We start from the raw sequence: 24,322 nt of genomic DNA, 5'->3' as shown, positions 1-24,322 counted from the left end.
TTTGATCAGGTACAATGGGCCTTTTAATTCTTCAATGTGTATCCCTTCACTGAACCTTTAGTTCAATGTCTATTCATTTTCATTGTTTCTGACTGAGTTCTGGAAGCATGTATTCCTTGACCTGGAGGAAGAATAGCTGTGGTTACAGGTTAGCATTTATCCCTCCCACCTGACCTATGTAGGCGGTCCAGAGAGCTCTATACAGGCGCGGAAAATACAAAAGAGCATGTCAGGGGTGGGGCAACTCCAAAAAGGAGGGACACCATCACAAAAGTCCCTCTGCTAGGCACTCAATAACACATTTGACACATTAAAAAAATTTTTTATTATTTCGCAAACAAGACTACAAAACATAAATACTTACATTCAGAAATATTCATTTGTACAAAACTATTTTTCCATTCACAGTTTGACACAAATTCTTCACAGAATGTTTTACTAACATATATACTTTCCAATTTGTTGTGAAGTAGTTAATAGATTCAGTGAATCAATCAGTTCAGATTTTCCATGTTGACAGAATCTTCTTCAGACCTGTTGGTGCTTTGATATTTGTTCTTGCAGCAGCAAAAGTAAATAACAACAATAACAATCACAACACAAACAGGAACAAGAACAGACACAATCACTCCTATCAATCTAGTGGAGACTGTGGAAAGAGAGCAAAATATTTCATTTGTAAATGTTCTTTTTCATTTTTCACATGTGAAGCTCTCAATGTCTCCTGTTTTACTTACGTGTTGTGTTGTCCTGGATGCTCTCTTTACCAGACGCTGTAACATTTTCTGTAACAACATATGAAACGGTTTTAGAATACTTAAAATCAATTTGAATGAGAAAAATATAAATACTTTTGAAAAAACTGCTACTATACAGTAAGATACATAAGTATTTGGACAGTGGCACAATTTTCATGATTTTGGATCTGTATGCCACCATAATGGATTTGAAATGAAGCAATCAAGACATGTTTGAAGCGCAGACCGTCAGCTTTTCTTAATTTTATTTTTGTTCCCCTTGGTCTTATTTTTGCGTTTTCGCAGTATGTTTTGGGTTATTTTCTCTTTGTTCTCATGTTTTACGGATGATGTGGGATACTTCGATGATGAGCTGTTCCTTCCCTACTCCAAACGCTTCTCTTCCCATGATTCTGGGACAGGTTCTTCTTGGCGGGCTTTTTTATATGCTTTCTGGCCTTCTTATTCATGAGACTTCCCATTTGTTTGCAACTTGTGGTAAACCCTCTGTATTAGCTTTCATGACATCTTGATTGTAGAAGAGTGTTGACTTGGCTTGATGGTTGTGTAGGGCATTTTCTTCACTCAGGAAAGAAATCTGTGATCCTCCACCACAGTTGTCTTCAGTGGTTGTCCAGGACTTTTGGTCATTGCTGAGCTCACTAGTGCATTCATCCTCTTTAACAATGTACCTAATTGTTGATTTGGCCACTCTGCTATCTCTATGGAGGGGTTGTTTTGCATTAGTTTTTTTAGCTAGCTTGTTAAACTTGTAATTGACAAGTTTAGACCTCATGTTCAGCAGAAAAAGGAAAGGCATACACATTTGGGATGGCATGAGAGTGCGTAAATGAGAAGAACATTTTTATTTTTGGGTGAATTATTGAAAAAGCTGCTCTCACCTGTGACATTTATTTTGATCAAGATTTGTTCATTTGAGTTCAAAACTCTGTATATTCCAGCATCACTGTCTGTAAACCCTGTGATGTTCAGCACCCCATTAATGTCCGTCACTCGACCAGTGGGGTCCTCTCCTCTCTTCCACACTGATATCCACTCTGAGCTGGTGTTGAGTTGATGCTCCACTATGTCAGCATTACTCAGCACAACATCCAGGATTAGATCATCACCCTTCTTCACAGAAGTTTCATCTGAAGAAAATAGAGAGAATAAGTGTGACATGATGGTTTTATAAAAGTATTATAAACACTATTACTTAATGAAAAGCATAAAGCATGTTGTGGGTTAATCTGTTTTCACTTACCATCAATTTGAAGTTGGTAAGTTCCATCGAAAAGTACTTTTGATACTGTGTCAGAATCAGTAAGATAGATTTTTAAACTGTATTTTCCAGCATCAGTAAACGTCACATTCTTCAGGACGATGTCACAATTTCCACTTTTAAAAACAGGGCCATTACATTCTTCGCTCTGGCAAACATTCATTTTTTTTGTCCGATTATAGAAATGAATATCAAAACTCTGATTGCTTGTAGCATTACATGGCAAGGTTACGTTATGGTCCTTTTTTCCTATCACAAGTATCTCACGAGTGGATTCTAGAAATAAAAACAACAACATTCAGCAATTATACAGTGTTACTTTAGCAATAAATGTGTCATCTAGATACTTTTAGAATGTCCTAGTAGAGTTATTTTCATCATTGGATGTGTTTTTCTGTTGCTTTGAGACACTGTTGAGACCAGAGGTGCCGTGGGCTTTCAGATTGAGGGGGCACATACCCCCATTTTCAATAATTATTGCATGTAAAAAGGAACGTCTGTGGCAGAAGTTTATGAATACTTTTATGAATATAATTAATAAGTCCGAGCACCAAAGGAAAGTGCAGTGTTAAGGAAATAAAACAAATTACTTGGTTTTTCATGGTTACTCTGTTGCCGCCGATGTTATGGCGATTGCGGTGGCTGACCTTAGTGCCCCCTCTAAAAAAAAATAGGTGCATGATGCCCCTGGTTTATACTTTTCACCACTCATCCAAGTAGCTTCATTATTGGCTGATAAGATCAGTGTCACACTCACTGTTCCTTTCCAAAGCTTGAATCATACTGTGACTGTTGCCAAGAGCACACAATCCACGATGAAATGTTCTGAGTACGTAAACATACAAGCCACGGTGATGTTGGGTGGTTCAACCGGCTTAAACAGGCCAAAGCAGAGATGCTGGTCATCACATCTCACATTAGCTGTGTTCGTTTACACACAGAAGAACACGTGTTTCTCCCAGTCAGTGGCAGCAGCAGAATGAGACGTGCTTTTAAAAGTTGTGCTTCTACCGCTGGTCACAATTTAGTAATATCTGATCATTTTCCAACTTGTTTTTGGCCCTCCTTCTCAAACGTTCGGTTTTGACCAAACCACCTCCTTAAAACTTTAATGTAAATGCACAATGTTCTGATTGGCTAGCATCATGAAGCCCCTAAAATTCAGCAAACTCAATCGGAAGAGAATGAACCTCAACATTATAAAATTCAATTTCAGGGTTTACACACAACGCACATCTAAAACATTTCATCTGAAGATATATTAAACTGTTTGTGGCAGGGCGGAGGGCGGGGCCGGGTGTTGATTCTACACACCCCGAGAGGGATAAAGACTGACAGCGAAAGAGGAGACAAGAACCGGCTTGACAATATAAATAATAGTTTAATGAAGAAATAAACCAAAAGACACAAACACACACATGACGGACATGCCTGTAAACAATCTCTCTCTCCCGCACCATCTTCCGCAGTCGGCCTTTATTCCTCTCGGAGGCTTAATTAGCCTGATAAGGGCTAATAAGGGTGTGTAGAATCACCACCCGGCTCTGCCCTCTGCCCTGCCACATTCCTCCGTCATTCTCACAGGTACCCCGGCCTGACGTACACCCCGTGCCTTCCGCCCCATCTGCCGGCAGGTCATCCCTTGGATCTACCTTGAGGATGGAGGGGACAAGGGGAGGGACACAGAAATAATTCAAATAGGGGGGGTTCTTCCTGTAACAGTGTTGTACCCCCCAAAAAACATTGTAACATTTAAAAGAGGGGGAAAAGGCCAAAGCGATCGACAGGTACAACCCCCCAGGCGGACCGGAGTCAGATCCAAGACCCCCGGCAGACAGAACGCCTCAGGGCTTAATTAGCCTGATAAGGGACCGGGTGTGTAAAATCACCCCCCCCCGGCCCTGCCCCTGGCCCTGCCACACTGTTCATCTCAAGCACAGCTGTTAACACTCAGCACCAGGAACTGACATTTGAAATATTCATGAATGAAACTCTTTACTGATGGTTTTGCGATCGTGTCCAATAGTGTTTTTATCTGCTCCATTCTCCAATAACAGTTCCTTTGCAAAGCTCAAATCATATTAGGATTGGTTCACATACAACCGATGCTGATATGAGCACAAAAAAAAAATTAACACATCATAGTCCAAGGAACGGTGAAATGATGCGCACACACACACTGAAGGCGCACTGAGGTGCACATCGCCGGAAACACACCGAAATGGTCAAAGACGTCCTCTGTTTACATACACCAACAATTAAAAATGGCGCTGATGTACGAAAGAACGTGTCCATGACAGCAGCAGCTCAATGAGAGAATTGCTTCTCCTTTCAGAGTTGTAACTTTACATCGCATCTTTTATAACCGGCGAGCTGCATGGCAGCGGTCAAAGTGTGCGTCATATACAAAATAATTAAAAATAGACCAGGTGGGTCCCACTTTGGTGTTATGTTAGGAACAGTTAGCCACACACGGCCCGCTCTCTGGACTTGAACTGTGCGCCTGTGGGCGGGCCGAGGGTCGCGATGACGCATGTTGTGGGACGAGTAAATGCAAATGAGCAATGTTTTGTGATGTCACAAACAGATAGATTTCAAAACGAGACATTTCAGCAGGGAGGCAACTATAAATGCTGTTTTTAGACCTGGGAACATGTTTTGAGTTCTTAATTTTACAGCATGTTTTTAAGATGTATAGGCTTAAATGTGATTAAAGGCTTGAATTTGATTAAAATAGTTATGAATGAATATAAAATAAAATATTCACTTTAACATGTGTATGAATACTGTAGCACTCCCCCGTCCGTTAAGATAAAAATAAATCTGCTCACATTAACTAAATAACTAGAAACCATTAGTGATGGGTGAATGACATGAGAAGATGGTCAGAGGTGTCGTACAGAGATATTTTTATTGACTTTGTGTTGTCTCTTGGAGTTTCATGAGCACATCAGTATGTCCACAGCGTGAAGGTCTTGTTTTAAAATCTCCGCCTCTTCTTCCAGTTCTTATGACATACCCTGAACACTTTAAAATACTCATGATAGCTTTTGACAACTCTATAACCTGAAAATCCAGTTCGTTAGCTAATTACACTTTGACATCAACACCAGAGATATCTATATAGAAAATGCTTCCATGTTCAAAGACAAAATCTTCAACGTGGCTGTGCGCTAATTTCTCTGGTGCATAAGTTCACTTAAGGAGGACGTGTTGAGCTCTGAAAATAACATTATGTTTTTATAGTACAATGACATTGTATATGTCAAAAGAATATTTGATTCCTCATGTAATGAGTAGATAGATGTAGATATTTTAGAGGATTTTAAAGGGGATGTCTTTAATATTGTACAGATGTAGAGAGGCTCACTGTGTGAGGTCAAAGAGCACCCAGACCAATTAAAAACTGACAAATGAAAACCAAATTTGATGCCACAGTATGTAATGTTGCCGAACCTTCACTTTGAGTTCACAGCCGATCCAGTGGTGTTATCTTAAGCAAGAGAAACACATCCAATGGACTGGAACTACTCTACTATACATTCAAAACCAAATTAATCTGAAATATGTCAATGTATCTTTCAAGCAGGATCAAAAATGTATACTCACCATCAAAAGCGACAAAACTAAACATTGACAGAAAACTGATCCAGCGCAACCTGATGAGAATACAGAAGAGCTTGTTGTTGATACACAGAAAAAAATGCTTTCATGAGAGGTAAACTGTTAATTCTACAGTTAACTCTAAACCTGACACTTTCACTATTCATTATTTTGAGTTCATTGTTTCAAAGATACGTATTGATATTTAACCCATGTGATCGTGTTACAAAACTAACTTTCTATGGTGTTACAAACGATTCTGGTGTAATCAGTCTCGACATGGAAATAAAATAGTCTCATGTGAGTAAATATTATATTATTTAATGACAACTAGATTACTAACAACACTAATAATAATTATTTAATCCCACTAATAGGAACAATGAGAACATTTGCTGACTCATTGGCTTGTTAACACTTTCTTGTCTTTTCGCTTCACTTGTTAAGATTTGATATTTAGACCTAATCAAAACTTTAATACACAAACATGTGTGTAAAAAAAGCTGCATGCATATTCAAAAACTTACATTTTGAAACCTGCTGCCGAGTCTTTCGTAACTGATGGGAGTAAGTGTAGTAATGACAGCTATCTCTGGTTATGTTCCCAATAGGAGGGATTAAGCCTAGACTTTTCTGTTGCTGTTTAGTGTGTTCTGCAGTCCTTTGTAGTTTCATTTTATGATTGATTTACCCTGATGTTCCTCGTTCCCTTGTTTCCCCTGGTTTCTTTGTCGGTCTTCGCATGTGTTACCTTATGCTCTGTACTTGGTTCCCTGTGTTTTGTTTCTTTATATTCTGAGTTACTTTGTTTATCTTTGTTTTATTAAAGCTGCATTTAGATACTTAACCCTCGCCTACCCTGTCACAAATATATAGCCTCAGCGTTTTTACCATAGACATTCATACATGACAAATTACTCAGTGGCAGTTGTGATGAACAGTCAGTTTGATCTCAATGGATTTGATTAATTGAAGGAGAAGCTACCAAAGATTTACCTCCGTGACATTACTGTGTGTGATTTTGAGCTGATATATTTATTAATCTACTTATGAATATTATTTATTATTAAGAGCAGTAACATCTATATTTCAGCAGAATAGGAAGCAGAAATTCATAGATGTGATTTTTAACCTTATTCATCTGTTAGGGTCATTTTTGACCTGAAACTATATATATATATATATATACATTTATTTTTATTTTAGATGAAAAATAAAAAATAAAAAATAGTTCCCTACATCTGAGTGGTACAAGCATTGTTGCCAACTTAGCGACTTTTCAGACCCCTTTAGCGACATTTTTTCAAAAAAGCGACTAGCGACAAATCTAGCGACTTTTTGGACAAACCTTAGCAGCTTTCCAAATTCCAAATATCGCCAGTACTGCAAGCGTGAGGTCTTCCCCGCTGCGTCTGCTCTGTTCAGTGAGCGGCTGAGAGGAGCAGCACATTCCGTTGACTGCACGCCAGCGGACATAGACATGAATGAGCTGCGCATGTGCACGCTGTGTTAGCAGGAACCAATCAGTGATCACATAGCAGCTGCCTTCTCCTTTGTTTTAATTCAAAACATTTAATTTGACCGTTTTTTTCTTGGCATGCGCTTATATTCACTACTAATCAGAGTTTTAGTTCATTCCGGTTCGGTTTCTGAACTCTCCGACTTCAGATCGTATATTTACAGACTCTATACATTTTACTTATCCAAACACAACAATAAACCTTCTTCAAACTCATAAACATGTAACGTTAGCTAAGTTCCGTTCCGTTGTCTAACAGAAAATATGTAATTGAGAACCGTTTTACTGGACATTCGGCTATATACTTATATAAAAACAGTATGAGCACGGTTTAGGGGAGATAACCGTTATTATAAACTGAAGTAGGCTACAGTACCGACAAATTAGGCAGAATGCAAATACGACGCGATGACGTCATTAATATGCTAATGACGCATGACGTCATCTGGCGACATTTAGCTACTTTCCATTGAAAATAGTTGGCAACACTGGGTACAAGACTTGATGAACTTTCCTATATTTGCCACCCTGAACACAGATGTTTGGCCTAGATGTGATGAGTCTTGGTGGTTTTATCAAAAGGTTGACCAAAAAAGGCTGTTCTGGTCAAATTTGACCCGATGAATGGGAGAGACTAATGGAGCATTTTCTTTATTTTTTGTCAAATAAAATAAAACTCACAATCCAGGAAAACACACACACACACACACACACACACACACACACACACACACACAGTGGATGAGAATAGAACATCTCCAATGCAGTACACACAGATATGCACACGTACACATCTAAATGGAGTGGTGGTGGTGTAGTGGTCTAAGCACATAACTGGTAATCTGGTAATCAGAAGGATGCTGGTTTGATCCCACAGTCACCACCATTGTGTCCTTGAGTAAGACACTTAACTCCAGGTTGCTCTGGGGGATTGTCCCTGTAATAAGTGCTCTGTAAGTCACTTTGTATAAAAGCATCTGCCAAATGGATAAATGTAAATAAATGGGGAAACTATAACAGAGCAATGCTTTTGATGCAAGCAAAAATCTCTCTTGAGGAGACGAACCTGGCCCCTCCACAGCAGCTACCCTCACCAACAGGAGAAGATATCAGTTCTGTGGCCCAAAGGCCAACAAAACCAGCATGGTCATGTGACAAATGCAAGAAATTCATTTGCAAAGCACATGCTGCCACTGTCCACTGCCAACTGTGTAAGAATGCATAAGGCACAAGGTTTATTCTGATTCTTAACTGTTTATTTTTACTACAGTTTCTTACTCATTTTCTGAATATATCGTTGTTGTTCATAATTCATTATCATATTGTTGTTCGATATTTCTGTCCACCTTAATAACTTCAATTATTGCTAAATCTGACAGTAACATAAATACAACAATTTTAAAAACTTTACAATTGTACAAATATTTGATTTTTTAATATCTAAACATATACTGAATGCATAAATTGTGATAATATCGAGACATTGTTTCAATATTGGAGATCAGCCAATGCATGGAGCACTGAAGCCATCTACTGGCCATAATGTCAGTAAAAGTCATTTATTTGCACTCAATGCATGACACATTTAGATGTTTTTACAGATCTTTGCATTTACTAAAAAGGGATTTTTATTGAAGCAAAGATCAAAAAGAATGTGCTTATTTTATATTAAATATTTATATAAAAAAATGACTAATTTACCCCAAAGAAATGCATAAATATACTATTTGTATTTGATGAAGAATGTGATATAACATTTCTGGAGGAAGAAAAAAAAGAGGTGTAATCTTTTTTTGACCCAAATACCATTTTTATTACTCTCTACTGAACAGAGTATGAAGCTTAAAGATGAAGGTTGAAATATTGCAGAAATAAATGACACATGTACACACTTAATCACACATTTACTGTAATTACAAAAGTATTTTGCGATCTTTCTGCAATGTAAACAATCATTTCTGACTTCCGCATTCATAATTTTCCAAAATATAGAAGTAGCATGTGCTGAGGATACATTTTAGGACAAAATCCAATGATATTTCTCACTGTTTTAATTTTTTATTGAACAAGAATATATTTCACAAACATCTGCTGTACGGTGGCCGTATCAGGACCTGGTCAAACCTCAGCGTCAGATCTCAGCCATCAGACGAAACGGCATTACAAAAACAAATAAAGTAAAATATAAATAAATAACATATGTCTACATGCAGAGGAAAACATTACACAACATCAGTGGTAATACCAAAACATTTATCATAGTCTTTCAGGAATCTGTCACTCTTCTTGTTTTTAGTCAATTGAAGTGATTTGAGAAATGAGAGTTTGTGATAAATAGTTATTTTCATAAGTGTATGTTTATTTAATTTTTTTACTTTCCTAATACATAAAAGGATCAGACATATATTTTATTTTCTTGTGCCAAGGAAATGTATTAATACAGAACATAGTACAGACGTATTATGATGACACGCTGTGTGGAGGCGGAGTCACGTTCGTCAGTTCACCCCATAGACTGTAAAAAAAGATGGCCGACGCCCCTTCGCTCTTTTCCATTGGTGAGAACTGAAGCCGCCTGTGTCCCGATATGGCGCTGACATCTTGGGACTTGAGTCTGCGCAGTTGCGATTTCGGGACCAGACCTGCGCAGTAGTGAGCAGGAAGTAAATCCACGAAATCAAGGCCCCGCCCTCACTCTCACTGAATCAATCGCAAGCACACGCCCCTTTTGACTTTTCACTTATGACAGTGTGAAATAATTAATTATAGAAATTTAGATATTAAATTTAAAGCTCCAATCTCCTCAGTCCTCCGAAGATCCCGAAAAAAAAGTCAGTTGGTGCTTCAGTGACTACTTCGCTCAGAGAACCTGTCAATCATAGCTGTCAATCATAGCTGTCAATCATGATGTCACAGTAGCGTTTTTATAGCATTAAATAACTAAAAACAAACTTATTTTGAAAACAAACACTTGAAATGACATCAACGTGATAGAAACGACAGTAAATGACAGAAACTATCTTTGGAAAAAAGATATGTGAAGTGTAATTTAATTGTTTAGTTGGTCTCACGTCCCGTTGAATAACATGGGGAGGCGGGGTTTATGACCTATACTAGGACCAGCCACCGGGGGCGATCGAGACGTTTTGGCTTCACTTTTGAGGGCTTGTGCGGGCGGCACAATTGGTTAAGCCAGCTTGAGGGGAGAGAGAAGAGCTGCATGTGTGACTTCCGTTAATATACTTCATTTGTGCAGTTGTCGAGTTGAATATATGTCTGAAATACCTTTATTGTGTTAGTTGTGCCACTCGGAGTAGTGACGATCGGATGGCATATTTCAGCTGTGTTCGGTGATGTTCGGTCAGGAGAGAGCAACGCTGGATGTTCCAAAATAGAGGACAATCATTAGTCAAAGGATGGAGCATATGGAAATGAGGTTTCTTCTTTGATTGAGGAGATTTTATAGTCATTTTCTCACTGAAATGAACAACGAACACACTAATAATATAAACTACACATAAACAATACACAGTACTGATTGGAATTTGGACTGATTTTATTAATTATTAATTAATTATGTATTGTGTATTGTGTCTCAGCAGGAAACCGATGGAGTGCGTACTCCAGGTAGGGAAGGAGGTATTGCCCCAAGTGAAGGAGTTCAAGTTAAAGCACGGTTTAGGGGAGATAACCGTTATTATAAACTGAAGTAGGCTACAGTACCGACAAATTAGGCAGAATGCAAATACGACGCGATGACGTCATTAATATGCTAATGACGCATGACGTCATCTGGCGACATTTAGCTACTTTCCATTGAAAATAGTTGGCAACACTGGGTACAAGACTTGATGAACTTTCCTATATTTGCCACCCTGAACACAGATGTTTGGCCTAGATGTGATGAGTCTTGGTGGTTTTATCAAAAGGTTGACCAAAAAAGGCTGTTCTGGTCAAATTTGACCCGATGAATGGGAGAGACTAATGGAGCATTTTCTTTATTTTTTTGTCAAATAAAATAAAACTCACAATCCAGGAAAAACACACACACACACACACACACACACACACACACACACACACAGTGGATGAGAATAGAACATCTCCAATGCAGTACACACAGATATGCACACGTACACATCTAAATGGAGTGGTGGTGGTGTAGTGGTCTAAGCACATAACTGGTAATCTGGTAATCAGAAGGATGCTGGTTTGATCCCACAGTCACCACCATTGTGTCCTTGAGTAAGACACTTAACTCCAGGTTGCTCTGGGGGGATTGTCCCTGTAATAAGTGCTCTGTAAGTCACTTTGTATAAAAGCATCTGCCAAATGGATAAATGTAAATAAATGGGGGAAACTATAACAGAGCAATGCTTTTGATGCAAGCAAAAAATCTCTCTTGAGGAGACGAACCTGGCCCCTCCACAGCAGCTACCCTCACCAACAGGAGAAGATATCAGTTCTGTGGCCCAAAGGCCAACAAAACCAGCATGGTCATGTGACAAATGCAAGAAATTCATTTGCAAAGCACATGCTGCCACTGTCCACTGCCAACTGTGTAAGAATGCATAAGGCACAAGGTTTATTCTGATTCTTAACTGTTTATTTTTACTACAGTTTCTTACTCATTTTCTGAATATATCGTTGTTGTTCATAATTCATTATCATATTGTTGTTCGATATTTCTGTCCACCTTAATAACTTCAATTATTGCTAAATCTGACAGTAACATAAATACAACAATTTTAAAAACTTTACAATTGTACAAATATTTGATTTTTTAATATCTAAACATATACTGAATGCATAAATTGTGATAATATCGAGACATTGTTTCAATATTGGAGATCAGCCAATGCATGGAGCACTGAAGCCATCTACTGGCCATAATGTCAGTAAAAGTCATTTATTTGCACTCAATGCATGACACATTTAGATGTTTTACAGATCTTTGCATTTACTAAAAGGGATTTTTATTGAAGCAAAGATCAAAAAGAATGTGCTTATTTTATATTAAATATTTATATAAAAAATGACTAATTTACCCCAAAGAAATGCATAAATATACTATTTGTATTTGATGAAGAATGTGATATAACATTTCTGGAGGAAGAAAAAAAGAGGTGTAATCTTTTTTGACCCAAATACCATTTTTATTACTCTCTACTGAACAGAGTATGAAGCTTAAAGATGAAGGTTGAAATATTGCAGAAATAAATGACACATGTACACACTTAATCACACATTTACTGTAATTACAAAAGTATTTTGCGATCTTTCTGCAATGTAAACAATCATTTCTGACTTCCGCATTCATAATTTTCCAAAATATAGAAGTAGCATGTGCTGAGGATACATTTTAGGACAAAATCCAATGATATTTCTCACTGTTTTAATTTTTTTATTGAACAAGAATATATTTCACAAACATCTGCTGTACGGTGGCCGTATCAGGACCTGGTCAAACCTCAGCGTCAGATCTCAGCCATCAGACGAAACGGCATTACAAAAACAAATAAAGTAAAATATAAATAAATAACATATGTCTACATGCAGAGGAAAACATTACACAACATCAGTGGTAATACCAAAACATTTATCATAGTCTTTCAGGAATCTGTCACTCTTCTTGTTTTTAGTCAATTGAAGTGATTTGAGAAATGAGAGTTTGTGATAAATAGTTATTTTCATAAGTGTATGTTTATTTAATTTTTTTACTTTCCTAATACATAAAAGGATCAGACATATATTTTATTTTCTTGTGCCAAGGAAATGTATTAATACAGAACATAGTACAGACGTATTATGATGACACGCTGTGTGGAGGCGGAGTCACGTTCGTCAGTTCACCCCATAGACTGTAAAAAAAGATGGCCGACGCCCCTTCGCTCTTTTCCATTGGTGAGAACTGAAGCCGCCAGTGTCCCGATATGGCGCTGACATCTTGGGACTTGAGTCTGCGCAGTTGCGATTTCGGGACCAGACCTGCGCAGTAGTGAGCAGGAAGTAAATCCACGAAATCAAGGCCCCGCCCTCACTCTCACTGAATCAATCGCAAGCACACGCCCTTTTGACTTTTCACTTATGACAGTGTGAAATAATTAATTATAGAAATTTAGATATTAAATTTAAAGCTCCAATCTCCTCAGTCCTCCGAAGATCCCGAAAAAAAGTCAGTTGGTGCTTCAGTGACTACTTCGCTCAGAGAACCTGTCAATCATAGCTGTCAATCATAGCTGTCAATCATGATGTCACAGTAGCGTTTTTATAGCATTAAATAACTAAAAACAAACTTATTTTGAAAACAAACACTTGAAATGACATCAACGTGATAGAAACGACAGTAAATGACAGAAACTATCTTTGGAAAAAAGATATGTGAAGTGTAATTTAATTGTTTAGTTGGTCTCACGTCCGTTGAATAACATGGGAGGCGGGGTTTATGACCTATACTAGGACCAGCCACCGGGGCGATCGAGACGCTTTGGCTTCACTTTTGAGGGCTTGTGCGGGCGGCACAATTGGTTAAGCCAGCTTGAGGGAGAGAGAAGAGCTGCATGTGTGACTTCCGTTAATATACTTCATTTGTGCAGTTGTCGAGTTGAATATATGTCTGAAATACCTTTATTGTGTTAGTTGTGCCACTCGGAGTAGTGACGATCGGATGGCATATTTCAGCTGTGTTCGGTGATGTTCGGTCAGGAGAGAGCAACGCTGGATGTTCCAAAATAGAGGACAATCATTAGTCAAAGGATGGAGCATATGGAAATGAGGTTTCTTCTTTGATTGAGGAGATTTTATAGTCATTTTCTCACTGAAATGAACAACGAACACACTAATAATATAAACTACACATAAACAATACACAGTACTGATTGGAATTTGGACTGATTTTATTAATTATTAATTAATTATGTATTGTGTATTGTGTCTCAGCAGGAAACCGATGGAGTGCGTACTCCAGGTAGAGAAGGAGGTATTGCCCCAAGTGAAGGAGTTCAAGTACCTCGGGGTCTTGTTCACGAGTGAGGGGACAATGGAGCGGGAGGTTGGCCGGAGAATCGGGGCAGCGGGGCGGTATTGCACTCGCTCTATCGCACCATTGTCACGAAAAGAGAGCTGAGCCGAAAGGCAAAGCTCTCGATCTACCGGTCAATTTTCGTTCCTACCCTCACCTATGGTCATGAAGGTTAGGTCATGACCGAAAGAACTAGGTCGCAAGTACAAGCAGCCGAAATGGGCTTCCTCAGAAGGGTGGCGGGCTTCTCCCTTAGAGATAGGGTGAGGAGCTCAGTCATCTGTGAGGAGCTCGGAGTAGAGCCGCTGCTCCTTTGCGTCGAAACGAGTCAGTTGAGGTGGTTTGGGCATCTGGTAAGGATGCCCCCTGGCCGCCTCCCTAGTGAGGTGTTTCAGGCACGTCCAGCTGGGAGGAGGCCTCGGGGAAGACCCAGGATTAGGTGGAGAGATTACATCTCCACACTAGCCTGGGAACGCCTCGGGGTCCCCCAGTCAGAGCTGGTTAATGTGGCTCGGGATAGGGAAGTTTGGGGGCCCCCTGCTGGAGCAGCTGCCCCCGCGACCCGACTTCGGATAAGCGGTTGAAGATGGATGGATGGATGGATGGATGGATGGATGGATGGATGGTATTGTGTTGTTATTGGTTTATTTCAAGACATTGTTGTTGTTGTGCCTGTCATTTCTGTATTTACTGTTGTTTTGTTTGTTTAATGTGTAAACTGTGATCATCGGTAAAACTGCTGATTTGAAGGGAGAAAGATAAGTGGTTCATACTGGGAATACAGTTAAAGCTTATTCACTAATACTGTTGTATGGTTTATTCGTTCAGTTGGATATCTGCAGCTGGTGAAACCTCAGGTTGCGGTCACATATACACCTTTGAACTCACATGATTATTGTTTCATACAAGTTGAGAGGGTATTGTGAACCCCTGAACTCGGGACTCTAAATATTAGATTGTTTAAATGTATTTAGTGAGCTCAGACCCATTGAGAATATGTTTTTATAATCTCAGAGGAGGAAAATAGTGGCCAGAGAGTAACAGCAATTTTCACTAGCTCCTGCACCACTCAGCTAATTATCTATATTCTTTCAGTTATATCAGACCCAACTCGATGGCTTTGGTTATGCCATTGTTGTAGTATGTCGATTTCGAAAACAATAGAAGCCAAACTCAATCCCTTAGCTGAGATCGTGCATGTACATTCTCAGTGATTGGAGAATTGTAAGACTCGGATGGATGAGGCCGAGCGAAGAATCATTGCGGCGGAGGAACTAGCTGATAGTATGCAGGCTCGCATCTCAACAATGGAAAACCAAGTTGCGTCGCTTATTGAGAATGTTGATGATCTGGAGAACAGAGGACGGTGCAAAAATATACGTATTGTTGGCTAACCAGAAGGGGAAGAGGGCTCTAATGCGGTGGCTTTCCTCCAAAAATGGATCCCAGAGTTTCTTCAGCTGCAGGCAGAGGGAGGCTATATCAAGATTGAAAGGGCACATCATATCCTAGCTCCCAGACAAGGTGTCAAGGAGAGATCTAGACCGCTGGTGATACGTATACATCACTTCGGAGATAGACGGAGGATTCTGGATGCAAGTAGAAAGTTGTCTATGGATGACTACCTGCGGTTTGAGAATAACAAAGTTTCTCCGCTTTGGTGCTCCAAAAGTTGAGTGGTGGTGGCGGCGTAGTGGGTAAAGCACATAACTGGTAATCAGAAGGTCGCTGGTTCGATCCCCACAGTCACCACCATTGTGTCCTTGAGTAAGGCACTTAACTCCAGGTTGCACCGGGGGGATTGTCCCTGTAATAAGGGCTCTGTTAGTTGCTTTGGATAAAAGCGTCTGCCAAATACATAAATGTAAATGTAAAAGCGCAGGAGATTGTAGCAGGCTACGCAATGCTATATCCAGCTAAGTTGCGAGTAACAATGGAGAATATCACAAAGATCCTTGCCACACCGCCAGTGGATTGGTCAAATGTAATTTTCTACCTTTACAACAAGTAGCAGTGTGTAGCTATCATTGTTAATAGAAATGTACCCTTTAAAATGATAAACAGCATTAAGGATAAACAAGGCTGTTATGTTATTGTTAGAGGGTTATTGTATGGGTGGGAGGTAACTTTGTAAATATTTACCGGCCACCGATCGTTTCTCTTGAGCTTCTTTTTTTTTTTTTTTTTTTTATTATTTTTATCAGAACAAGGTACACTGAAAGTATACAGTGACATAAACACTATTGAAGGCCTTGCTTTTTCAAATTTTTCACCCACAAATTCCCATCCCAACACAACTTTCCCCCCAAAAAAAAAATAAAATAAAAAAAAAAATAAAAATAAAATAATAATAATAAAAATAAATAAATAAATTAATAAAGAGGGGGGGGGGGGGGTTGTTTAATAATCAAATTATTTTAAAGAGAAAATATTTAATTTTTTCTGTTTTTAGAAACATCATTAGATCACTAAGCCATGCTGACATAGTAGGTGGATTGTGTGATTTCCACTCTAGGAGAATTCTTCTTCTAGCTATTAATGTGGCAAAAGCCAGGGCATTCTCTTTATTTTTAGCTATTTGGAAGTCGTCGCCTCTAACTCCAAACAAAGCCATTATTGGGTTAGGGTGAATTTTTAATTTAAAAGCTGAGTTTAAAATCTCAAAGACTGAAATCCAAAATTGTCTCAGTTTAGGACATGACCAAAACATATGGGTTAGATCTCCCTTTGATGCCTTGCAGCGGTCACATGTTTCATCTATATTTGGGTACATTTTAGCCAATTTTGTTTTACTATAATGAATACGGTAGAGAACTTTCATTTGAATCAGATTGAGTCTTGCACAGGATGAAGTCCCATTTACTCGATCAACAGCTCTAACCCAGGTGTCTTCAGATATGTCGATTCCTAACTGTCCTATCCATTCTGTTTTGATCTTTTCTATTGATACATTTTGGAACGACATGATCAGGTTGTATATTTTTGAAATGGATCCCTTAAGGTGTGAAGGGACCCTCAGAACTAAATCTAAACGCGACTCAGAGGGCAATTGTGGAAACACAGAGCAGTGGGCTTGGATAAAGTGACTGAACCTGAAGAAATCGAAAAAATCGGAGTTTTGAAGACTACATTTTTTAACAAGATCATTGTAACTAGCAAAATTATTATCAATAAAAAAGTCACTACATTTAACTAGGCCTAGGTGCTGCCATTGCTTGAAAGTAGAATCCAGCTTGGCAGCTGGGAAAAGATGATTATTACATATGGGGCTTTCCAAGGAAAAATCTGTGAGTTGAAATGCTTCTCTAAACTGGTTATAGATTTTGAGAGTCGAAATTACAACTGGACTTGAGGAGAATTGCGTTGGTGAGAATGGTAACTTCATTGTAATCAGCACAGCAAGTGATGTGGACTCGCATGATTTAGCTTCTGCTGCACACCAGTCTGTATGTGGAGACTGGAACCAATAAACGACTTATTGTAAATTTGCTGCCCAATAATAATTTAACAAATTCGGGAGAGCCAATCCTCCATCCTTTTTTGGTCTCTCAAGAAGCTCTCTACGTAGTCTTGGTTTTTTGCCACCCCAAATAAAGGAAGACAGCAACCTATTAGTTGACTGAAAAAAGGACTTTGGCAGGAAAATTGGAAGACTCTGAAACAAATACAATAATCTGGGTAGCACATTCATTTTAACACAATTGGTTTTACCAGCTAGAGACAAATATATAACACTCCATCGTTGGAAGTCAGATTCAAGTTTTTTAAGTATGGGACTGTAATTTGCTTTAAACAGATCAGTGTATGAACGAGTAATATTAATTCCTAAGTATTTAAATCCTGATTTTGATATGCAAAAGGGCAAGTCTGTATCCATAATCTGATCTGCCAAATGGTTTATAGGGAAGCATATACTTTTAGAAAAGTTTAGTTTATAACCTGAAAAGACCCCGTAGTCTTTAAATATCTTCACAATCTGAGAGGCACATGACAGCGGGTTAGTTATATATAACACATAATTCCCATGTGATTCTGGGTTTTTGACCCAGCCTTTAAAGTAACTGTATAATTCTCAGTCCCAGAATCACATGGGAATGTGACAGTGTCACCCTCTTTTCCTGACAAAGGCACTTGCACGTCCCCTAAAAAAACAAGCATTTAATAGGGTCAATAAGATTTCAAATAATGTTAAATCACAAATACATCATTACAGAATGAATGCACGCTTATGAGGTTTTGAGTACTGATGATAGTGTCTCTTGAGCTTCTTACGAAGGCTGTTTTGGATTTGTTAGAAACTGCTTCTGGTACTATGATTGTAGGGGGGTATTTAATTGTTTGTTGAATCCTTTACTGGATATATTACCTCCAAAGAACTGCCCTCCATCCAAGCAATCTAAATGTTATCCGCATTATGCGAGGACTTAGGTTTTTCTGATGTTTGGAGTACACTTAACCCTTTGCAAACAGATTTTACCCCCCATAAATGTTATTCTAGGATTGATAATCTTTTTGTTTCCAGTTCAATTCTGCAATATACCTCCCGTTGTACCAAAAGTAATACTGTATTTTGTATTTTTTGTCATGCTATGGTGGTATTGGATATGTTAGTGGAAGCATTTCCAAAATCTACTAAACGATGGAGATTGAACACATTATTTCTACATATACATTCGTTTTTTTTATTTTGAATATAAGATTTTTTTGGTCGATTTATTCAGAGTCTATGAATGATACATCTCTGTTATGGGAGACTTCCAAACCCTTTATCAGAGGACTAGCTATAGCTTATTCTATCAGTAAAAACAGAAACAAGTAGAGAAGCAAGAACGCTTAGAACTGGAACTCAAAGGGGCTACTGAAGATCATGTAAAAGATGCTTTTCCTTCCAATCTGGAGAAGTTGAGTTTAATACGTGCGTCTTTGGATTCTTTAAAGAATTCAAGCATATTTTAATAGATCCCCTTTAAGCTATGTATGATCATTCATTTATGACAAACAGGTTGCCTCAATCACTTAGAGAGGCCAACATTTCTCTTATCTTAAAAAAAGGAAACGATCCGGAGCACTGTGGGTCCTATAGGCCGATGAACGTAGATTTAAAGTTGGTCTCTAAAATCCTTGCATTATGGCTGGAGAAAATACTTCCTTCTATCATTGATGAAGACCAAACGGGTTTCATTAAGAGTAGAAGCTCAAGTAATAATATTAGATGGCTTCTTAATGTTATTGAGCTCTCTCACAAAAGTAACATTGACACCCTTATTTTATCGTTAGATGCGGAGAAGGTCTTTGATTGCGTGGAGTTGGACTTATTTAGGCGATAATTTTATAAGATGGTTGCGCTTACTCTGTTCTGCTTCACTGACAGCTGTTGTCACTAACGGTCATAGGTCTGATAACATTCCTCTGTTTTGGGGCACTATTGCTATAGCAATAGAGACACTGGCTCAGGTGATTAGGGAGGGGTGGCTGTGTCTGGGGCCCCGGTTGGTGTTAAACAGAATAAAATTTCTGTCTATGCGGATGATATCCTGCTTTTTTGTCGGACCTCAAATCATCGGTGCCTGCCTTAGTAGATATTGTTAATTAATTTGGGAATTTTTCAGGATATAAAATACATTTCTCCAAATCTGTTGCTTTGCATTTAAGATACTCAAGCACACATGTAATTAATATGACTTACTTTCCATTTAAAATGTCAGGCTCTGGTTTTACATTTTTGGGAATTCGTATTACCCTTATAATTAGTCAATTGGCCAAAGTCAACTTTTTCCCATTGCTCGATAAAATCCACGATTTAATTAGATGGTCTGATCTCCCTCTTTCCTGGCTTGGAAGAAATGCTGTAGTTAAGATGTATATAATGCCCAGGCTTCTTTACCCATTACAGATGATACCAATCTTATTGCCGAATAAAAGGGTAAAGGAATTAACTGGATGGCTTAGTTCTTTTACATGGAATAAGTGGAAACCAAGATTCAAATTCTCACTCAGCTCTCCAGTTCTATGAGGGGCTTGGATCTGCCAAACATCAGAAAATAACAATTAGCCTGCCAGTTTAGATTAAAGTTTAGAAAGCAATTCTTCATTATGTCTTAAATGTAAGGTGGAAGTGGAAGAGTATATTCATTGCATTTGGGACGGTTCTATAATTAGGATTTACTGGTCAAAAATTGTTCACTATATGAGTCGAATGTTAGGATTAGAGTTACAGTTGGACCACTTGTCTTTGATTTTAGGTCTTCCGAAAAGACTTCTGTCAAACAGACTCGTTAGATGATTATTTGACATCCTAGCCTTTGCTGCTAGGAAAAATATATTGATTTCCTGGATCAGTGATAAACCTCCCCTTTAAAGGGATAACATACAATTATTAGATAAATGATTCCTTTAGACTTTTTAACATGTTACTCATTTGTCAACTGAAGATTTCCATCAGGTCTGGACCCCATATCTTGATTGTATTGATGTTTCTTTAAGTAATATTTTGAGGTTTGCTATATTATAATGCTCCTGTCTCCTTTTCATGTAATTTATGTATTTATTTCTTCTGCACTGTATTTGCCAGGCTTTCTTTGTTTGTTTGGTTTGAAATGTTAAAAAAACATCTAAAGGTGACATTCCTTATATTGTGTGTAACTGATGTTATTAAGTAATTAATGAAATTGTTAACCATGGTTTTTCTTAAGTAATATTGTAGTAGTAACCATTGTTAATTGTGTGGTTTACAGTTTTTTGTGCTAACACACAATTTTGCAAACTAGACTTGTGTTAAGTATTTTGATAAAACCAATCTTAAAACCACACACCCAAACTGCAAAATACCTCATATATCCTGCAAAATGAAGCACTGCAACCAAAACTACACATAGCATTATCAAAATCAAACGTTTGCACTGAAATGACACACACTTCATTCATATTAGCAGAGTTTTATCTAACCAAATACACACTGTTGTGCACAATGAAAAGCACTCATCTTTAGTAAGCTTTGCCATAATACTAAAATAGTCCATTTGTAGAAAATTCTTCAGATTGTTCACATGCACAGAAATATTTGCAGATACACACACATGCTGTTGAAACATTTTATTTATTTTTTTCTTCACCAAACAATCAGTGCAACATATGGACAGCAGATATTTTACATTTGGACTGAACAAAAATATGCTTCACAAAAACAGTAAACTGAAAAAGAAAATGTGTTGGAAAAAAAAATATATATATATATATATATAAAAAAAAGAGGCAAGAAAAATAATTAGGTAGCATCTTGCCACACAGCTGGGTCTTCTTTGGCCATGAACTCCTCTACCAGCTCTACCGCTCACCCTCCCTCTGCAACATCTTCCATTGATGTTGTTGTTGTAAAACAAAAGGTGCTCACCTGTGGTCTTTTCATAGTACTTACATCCTCATTGAAGTGTCAACAATTAACCATTGAGGTGTTTGGCCAGGTGGCACATGTAGTGTCATTTTGAATGGCAGTGTTTTGAAATGGCAAACACGTGACTTTATGTCCAAGGCAAGGCAAGTTTATTTATATAGCACATTTCATATATAATGGTAATTCTAAATGCTTTACATAGAAGAGATTAAAATAAGAATACAAAATAAATACAAAAACTAAGAATAATTGAATATAAAATAAAATACAGTACAAACAGTCGAATACACAGTGGCACAGTGCTCATTCAGTAAATGCACATTATAATGTCCGATTGTTGTGTCTTATGCAGAGAACCGTGTGCAGTGCATGTAAAAGTGCCATTTTGAATTGCAAAATGTGTGTAAAGAAATAAATGTGTTTAGACTTTTGGAGACTTGAGAACAGGTTTTACTCTCTGTGTGTCAGTTTAAATAATTGTGCTGTGCACGTCATTTTAGTGTGTTATCAATGGGAAAAAACAGTTTTTTTTAATTGTAAACTTTTTACAATAAAATTATGTAAACATTTACATTTAAACATTTTAGATATAAAATGTAAGATTTTCCTTTATAAGTAATGGTAAAACTGTACATTGTTTAACAAGGGAGTACATGTACTTTTTACAGTAAATTATTGTTAAAATTACAGTAAAAAAAATTGGGCATTCCCAGAATTCCTTATGTGATCCATTACATTTCATTATATTTTATGGGAATAGTTATGTTTCTTCTTATTTTTAATATGAGTCACGTACACTGGGGTGTTCTGTTTTATATTTGATGTAGTTTAGTTCATGTTTACTGCATTATTTTATTTGTAATTTATATATTGGTCAATGCTCCTGGAAGAGTCACTATTGGTGAACTTCATGTCATCATGCACTTCTGTAGTTACTATGATGTTTAACAAATACTTTATAAAGTCAAAAGCAGAGTTTTATAGTTTCAGAAGGATAATATCCAGTTTCTGAATTTTTTTACTGTACATTTAACATAATTTCTTTTTAAAGTGCCATTGTGGTCATGTAAATCATAACCATTTTATACTGTAAAATGAACAGGTTGTTCTGTAAAGTGGTTTACATTTTAACTGTATTTTTTACATAATTATTCTGGCAACCACAGCTGCCAAATTGTTTTTGTAAAAACAACAGGATTTTTTCTATCGGTATTGACATCATAGGACTTTAAATTATTGGTATCGCATCAAAAAGAAAATAAGTGGTATCACCCATCCCTACTGCTGAAGTGAACAGACTAATCACTGGATTCACTGCAGTCCATGTGTTCATATTTACTTCAAAATGTTCAGATCCATGTTGACAGAATCCTCTTCAGACCTGTTGGTGCTGGTCCAGCCAGGGGTGTGCTGAGATGCAAAAGAGCATGGAGGAAGAACGTTCCTTAATTGTTATTTGTGGGAACTCTGATCCACCTTTGTAGAGTTCTTAAAAACTTTGTGATCTTTGTTCTTGTAGCAGGAACAGCCAGAATAACAATCAGAACACCAACAGACACAATCACTCCTACTATCAATCCAGTGGAGACTGTGGAAAAAGAGCAAAATATTTAATTTGTAAATGTTCTTTTTCATTTTTCACATGTGAAGCTCTCAATGTCTCCTGTTTTACTTACGTGTTGTGTTGTCCTGGATGCTCTCTTTATCAGACGCTGTAACATTTTCTGTAACAACATATGAAACGGTAAGGTTTAATGTTCAACATCAATTTTAATGAGAAATGTTGTTTTCCTGCTGGCTGAAAATCTGCTATGCATGTATGACACATGTCTAGATACTTTAAAAGTCACAGGGGTAACTATATTCGGCAAGGTGTAATCATTTAACCCCTTGATAAAGCAATATTGGTTGACCACTAATTTGAATGTAATATTGAAAGAGGGGCGTTCTACATGTTCTGACATCCAAGGAACTGCTCTCACCCGTGACATTTACTGTGATCAAGGTATTTTCCCCTGAGTCCAGAGCTCTGTATATTCCTGAATCATTGGTTATAAACCCTGAGATGATCAGGTCCTCATTATTTTCAGTCAGTCGATCTCTCTGGGCCCCTTTTCCTTTAATCCACACCGTCTTTTCGCCACTGATCGTCTGATGCACCACTTTCTTGGTCTTATGGAACACAACTTTCAATGTAAGATTCTCGCCTGTCTTCACGGAAATCTCATCTGATGAAAAATAGAAAGGAAAATTATTCAGACATCATACATTTATCATTATAATTATTGTTATATTGATGGTGAAATCTGATTTTACCTTTAATAGAAACTAGGTAAGTCTTTATGAATAGTTGGTCTGACGTCCCCTCAGATGTGCTCTCGTAAGTGTTTAAAGTGTATAAACCAGCATCACTCCTCTTCAGCTGCTCCAGTTTGATGGAACAGCCCCCATTTTCAAACGCCGGTTCACATATTCTTTATCCTGATTACCACCAAAAACATTTTTTGACCCAGCCTTTAAAGTAACTGTATAATTCTCAGTCCCAGAATCACATGGGAATGTGACAGTGCCACCCTCTTTTCCTGACAAAGGCACTGGCACGTCCCCTAAAAAAACAAGCATTTAATAGGGTCAATAAGATTTCAAATAATGTTAAATCACAAATACATCATTACAGAATGAATGCACGCTTATGTGAATTCACATTTAAACACTGTAACAGTGCAAACTAGAGATGTGTGTGTATGTACAGTTCGGTTAACTGTTCAAC

The 24,322-nt window shown here is 37.8% G+C and overlaps 1 protein-coding gene and 1 long non-coding RNA gene across 2 annotated transcripts; both read right to left on the bottom strand.

Moving 5' to 3' along the window:
* Positions 1-379: 379 nt before the first annotated feature.
* On the bottom strand, positions 380-6,198 carry LOC127620303 (uncharacterized). Its single transcript, XM_052093493.1, has 6 exons — positions 6,150-6,198; positions 5,629-5,678; positions 2,002-2,295; positions 1,640-1,888; positions 738-785; positions 380-649 (listed from the first exon to the last, which is right to left on the bottom strand). Coding segments are annotated over exons 1-6 (798 nt in total). The 5' UTR covers positions 6,152-6,198; the 3' UTR covers positions 380-494.
* A 15,100-nt stretch (positions 6,199-21,298) lies between these two features.
* On the bottom strand, positions 21,299-24,316 carry LOC127620314 (uncharacterized). Its single transcript, XR_007967693.1, has 4 exons — positions 23,869-24,316; positions 23,535-23,780; positions 23,229-23,276; positions 21,299-23,140 (listed from the first exon to the last, which is right to left on the bottom strand). It is a non-coding gene; the product is annotated as an uncharacterized LOC127620314 (long non-coding RNA).
* Between the last annotated feature and the right edge of the window lie 6 nt (positions 24,317-24,322).

Source organism: Xyrauchen texanus, chromosome 26, assembly GCF_025860055.1.
Source record: "Xyrauchen texanus isolate HMW12.3.18 chromosome 26, RBS_HiC_50CHRs, whole genome shotgun sequence".
Lineage (NCBI taxonomy): Eukaryota > Metazoa > Chordata > Actinopteri > Cypriniformes > Catostomidae > Xyrauchen > Xyrauchen texanus.
Note: the sequence above shows the minus strand (reverse complement) of the source record. Positions and strands in the feature narration are given on the sequence as shown.

Excerpts from the sequence above, each read along its gene's own strand:
- LOC127620303 (XM_052093493.1), bottom strand. Across the intron at positions 1,889-2,001 it reads TTACCAACTTCAAATTGATG|ATGAAACTTCTGTGAAGAAG; the intron begins GTAAGTGAAAAC and ends TATTTTCTTCAG. Across the intron at positions 650-737 it reads CATCCAGGACAACACAACAC|TCTCCACTAGATTGATAGGA; the intron begins GTAAGTAAAACA and ends CTCTTTCCACAG.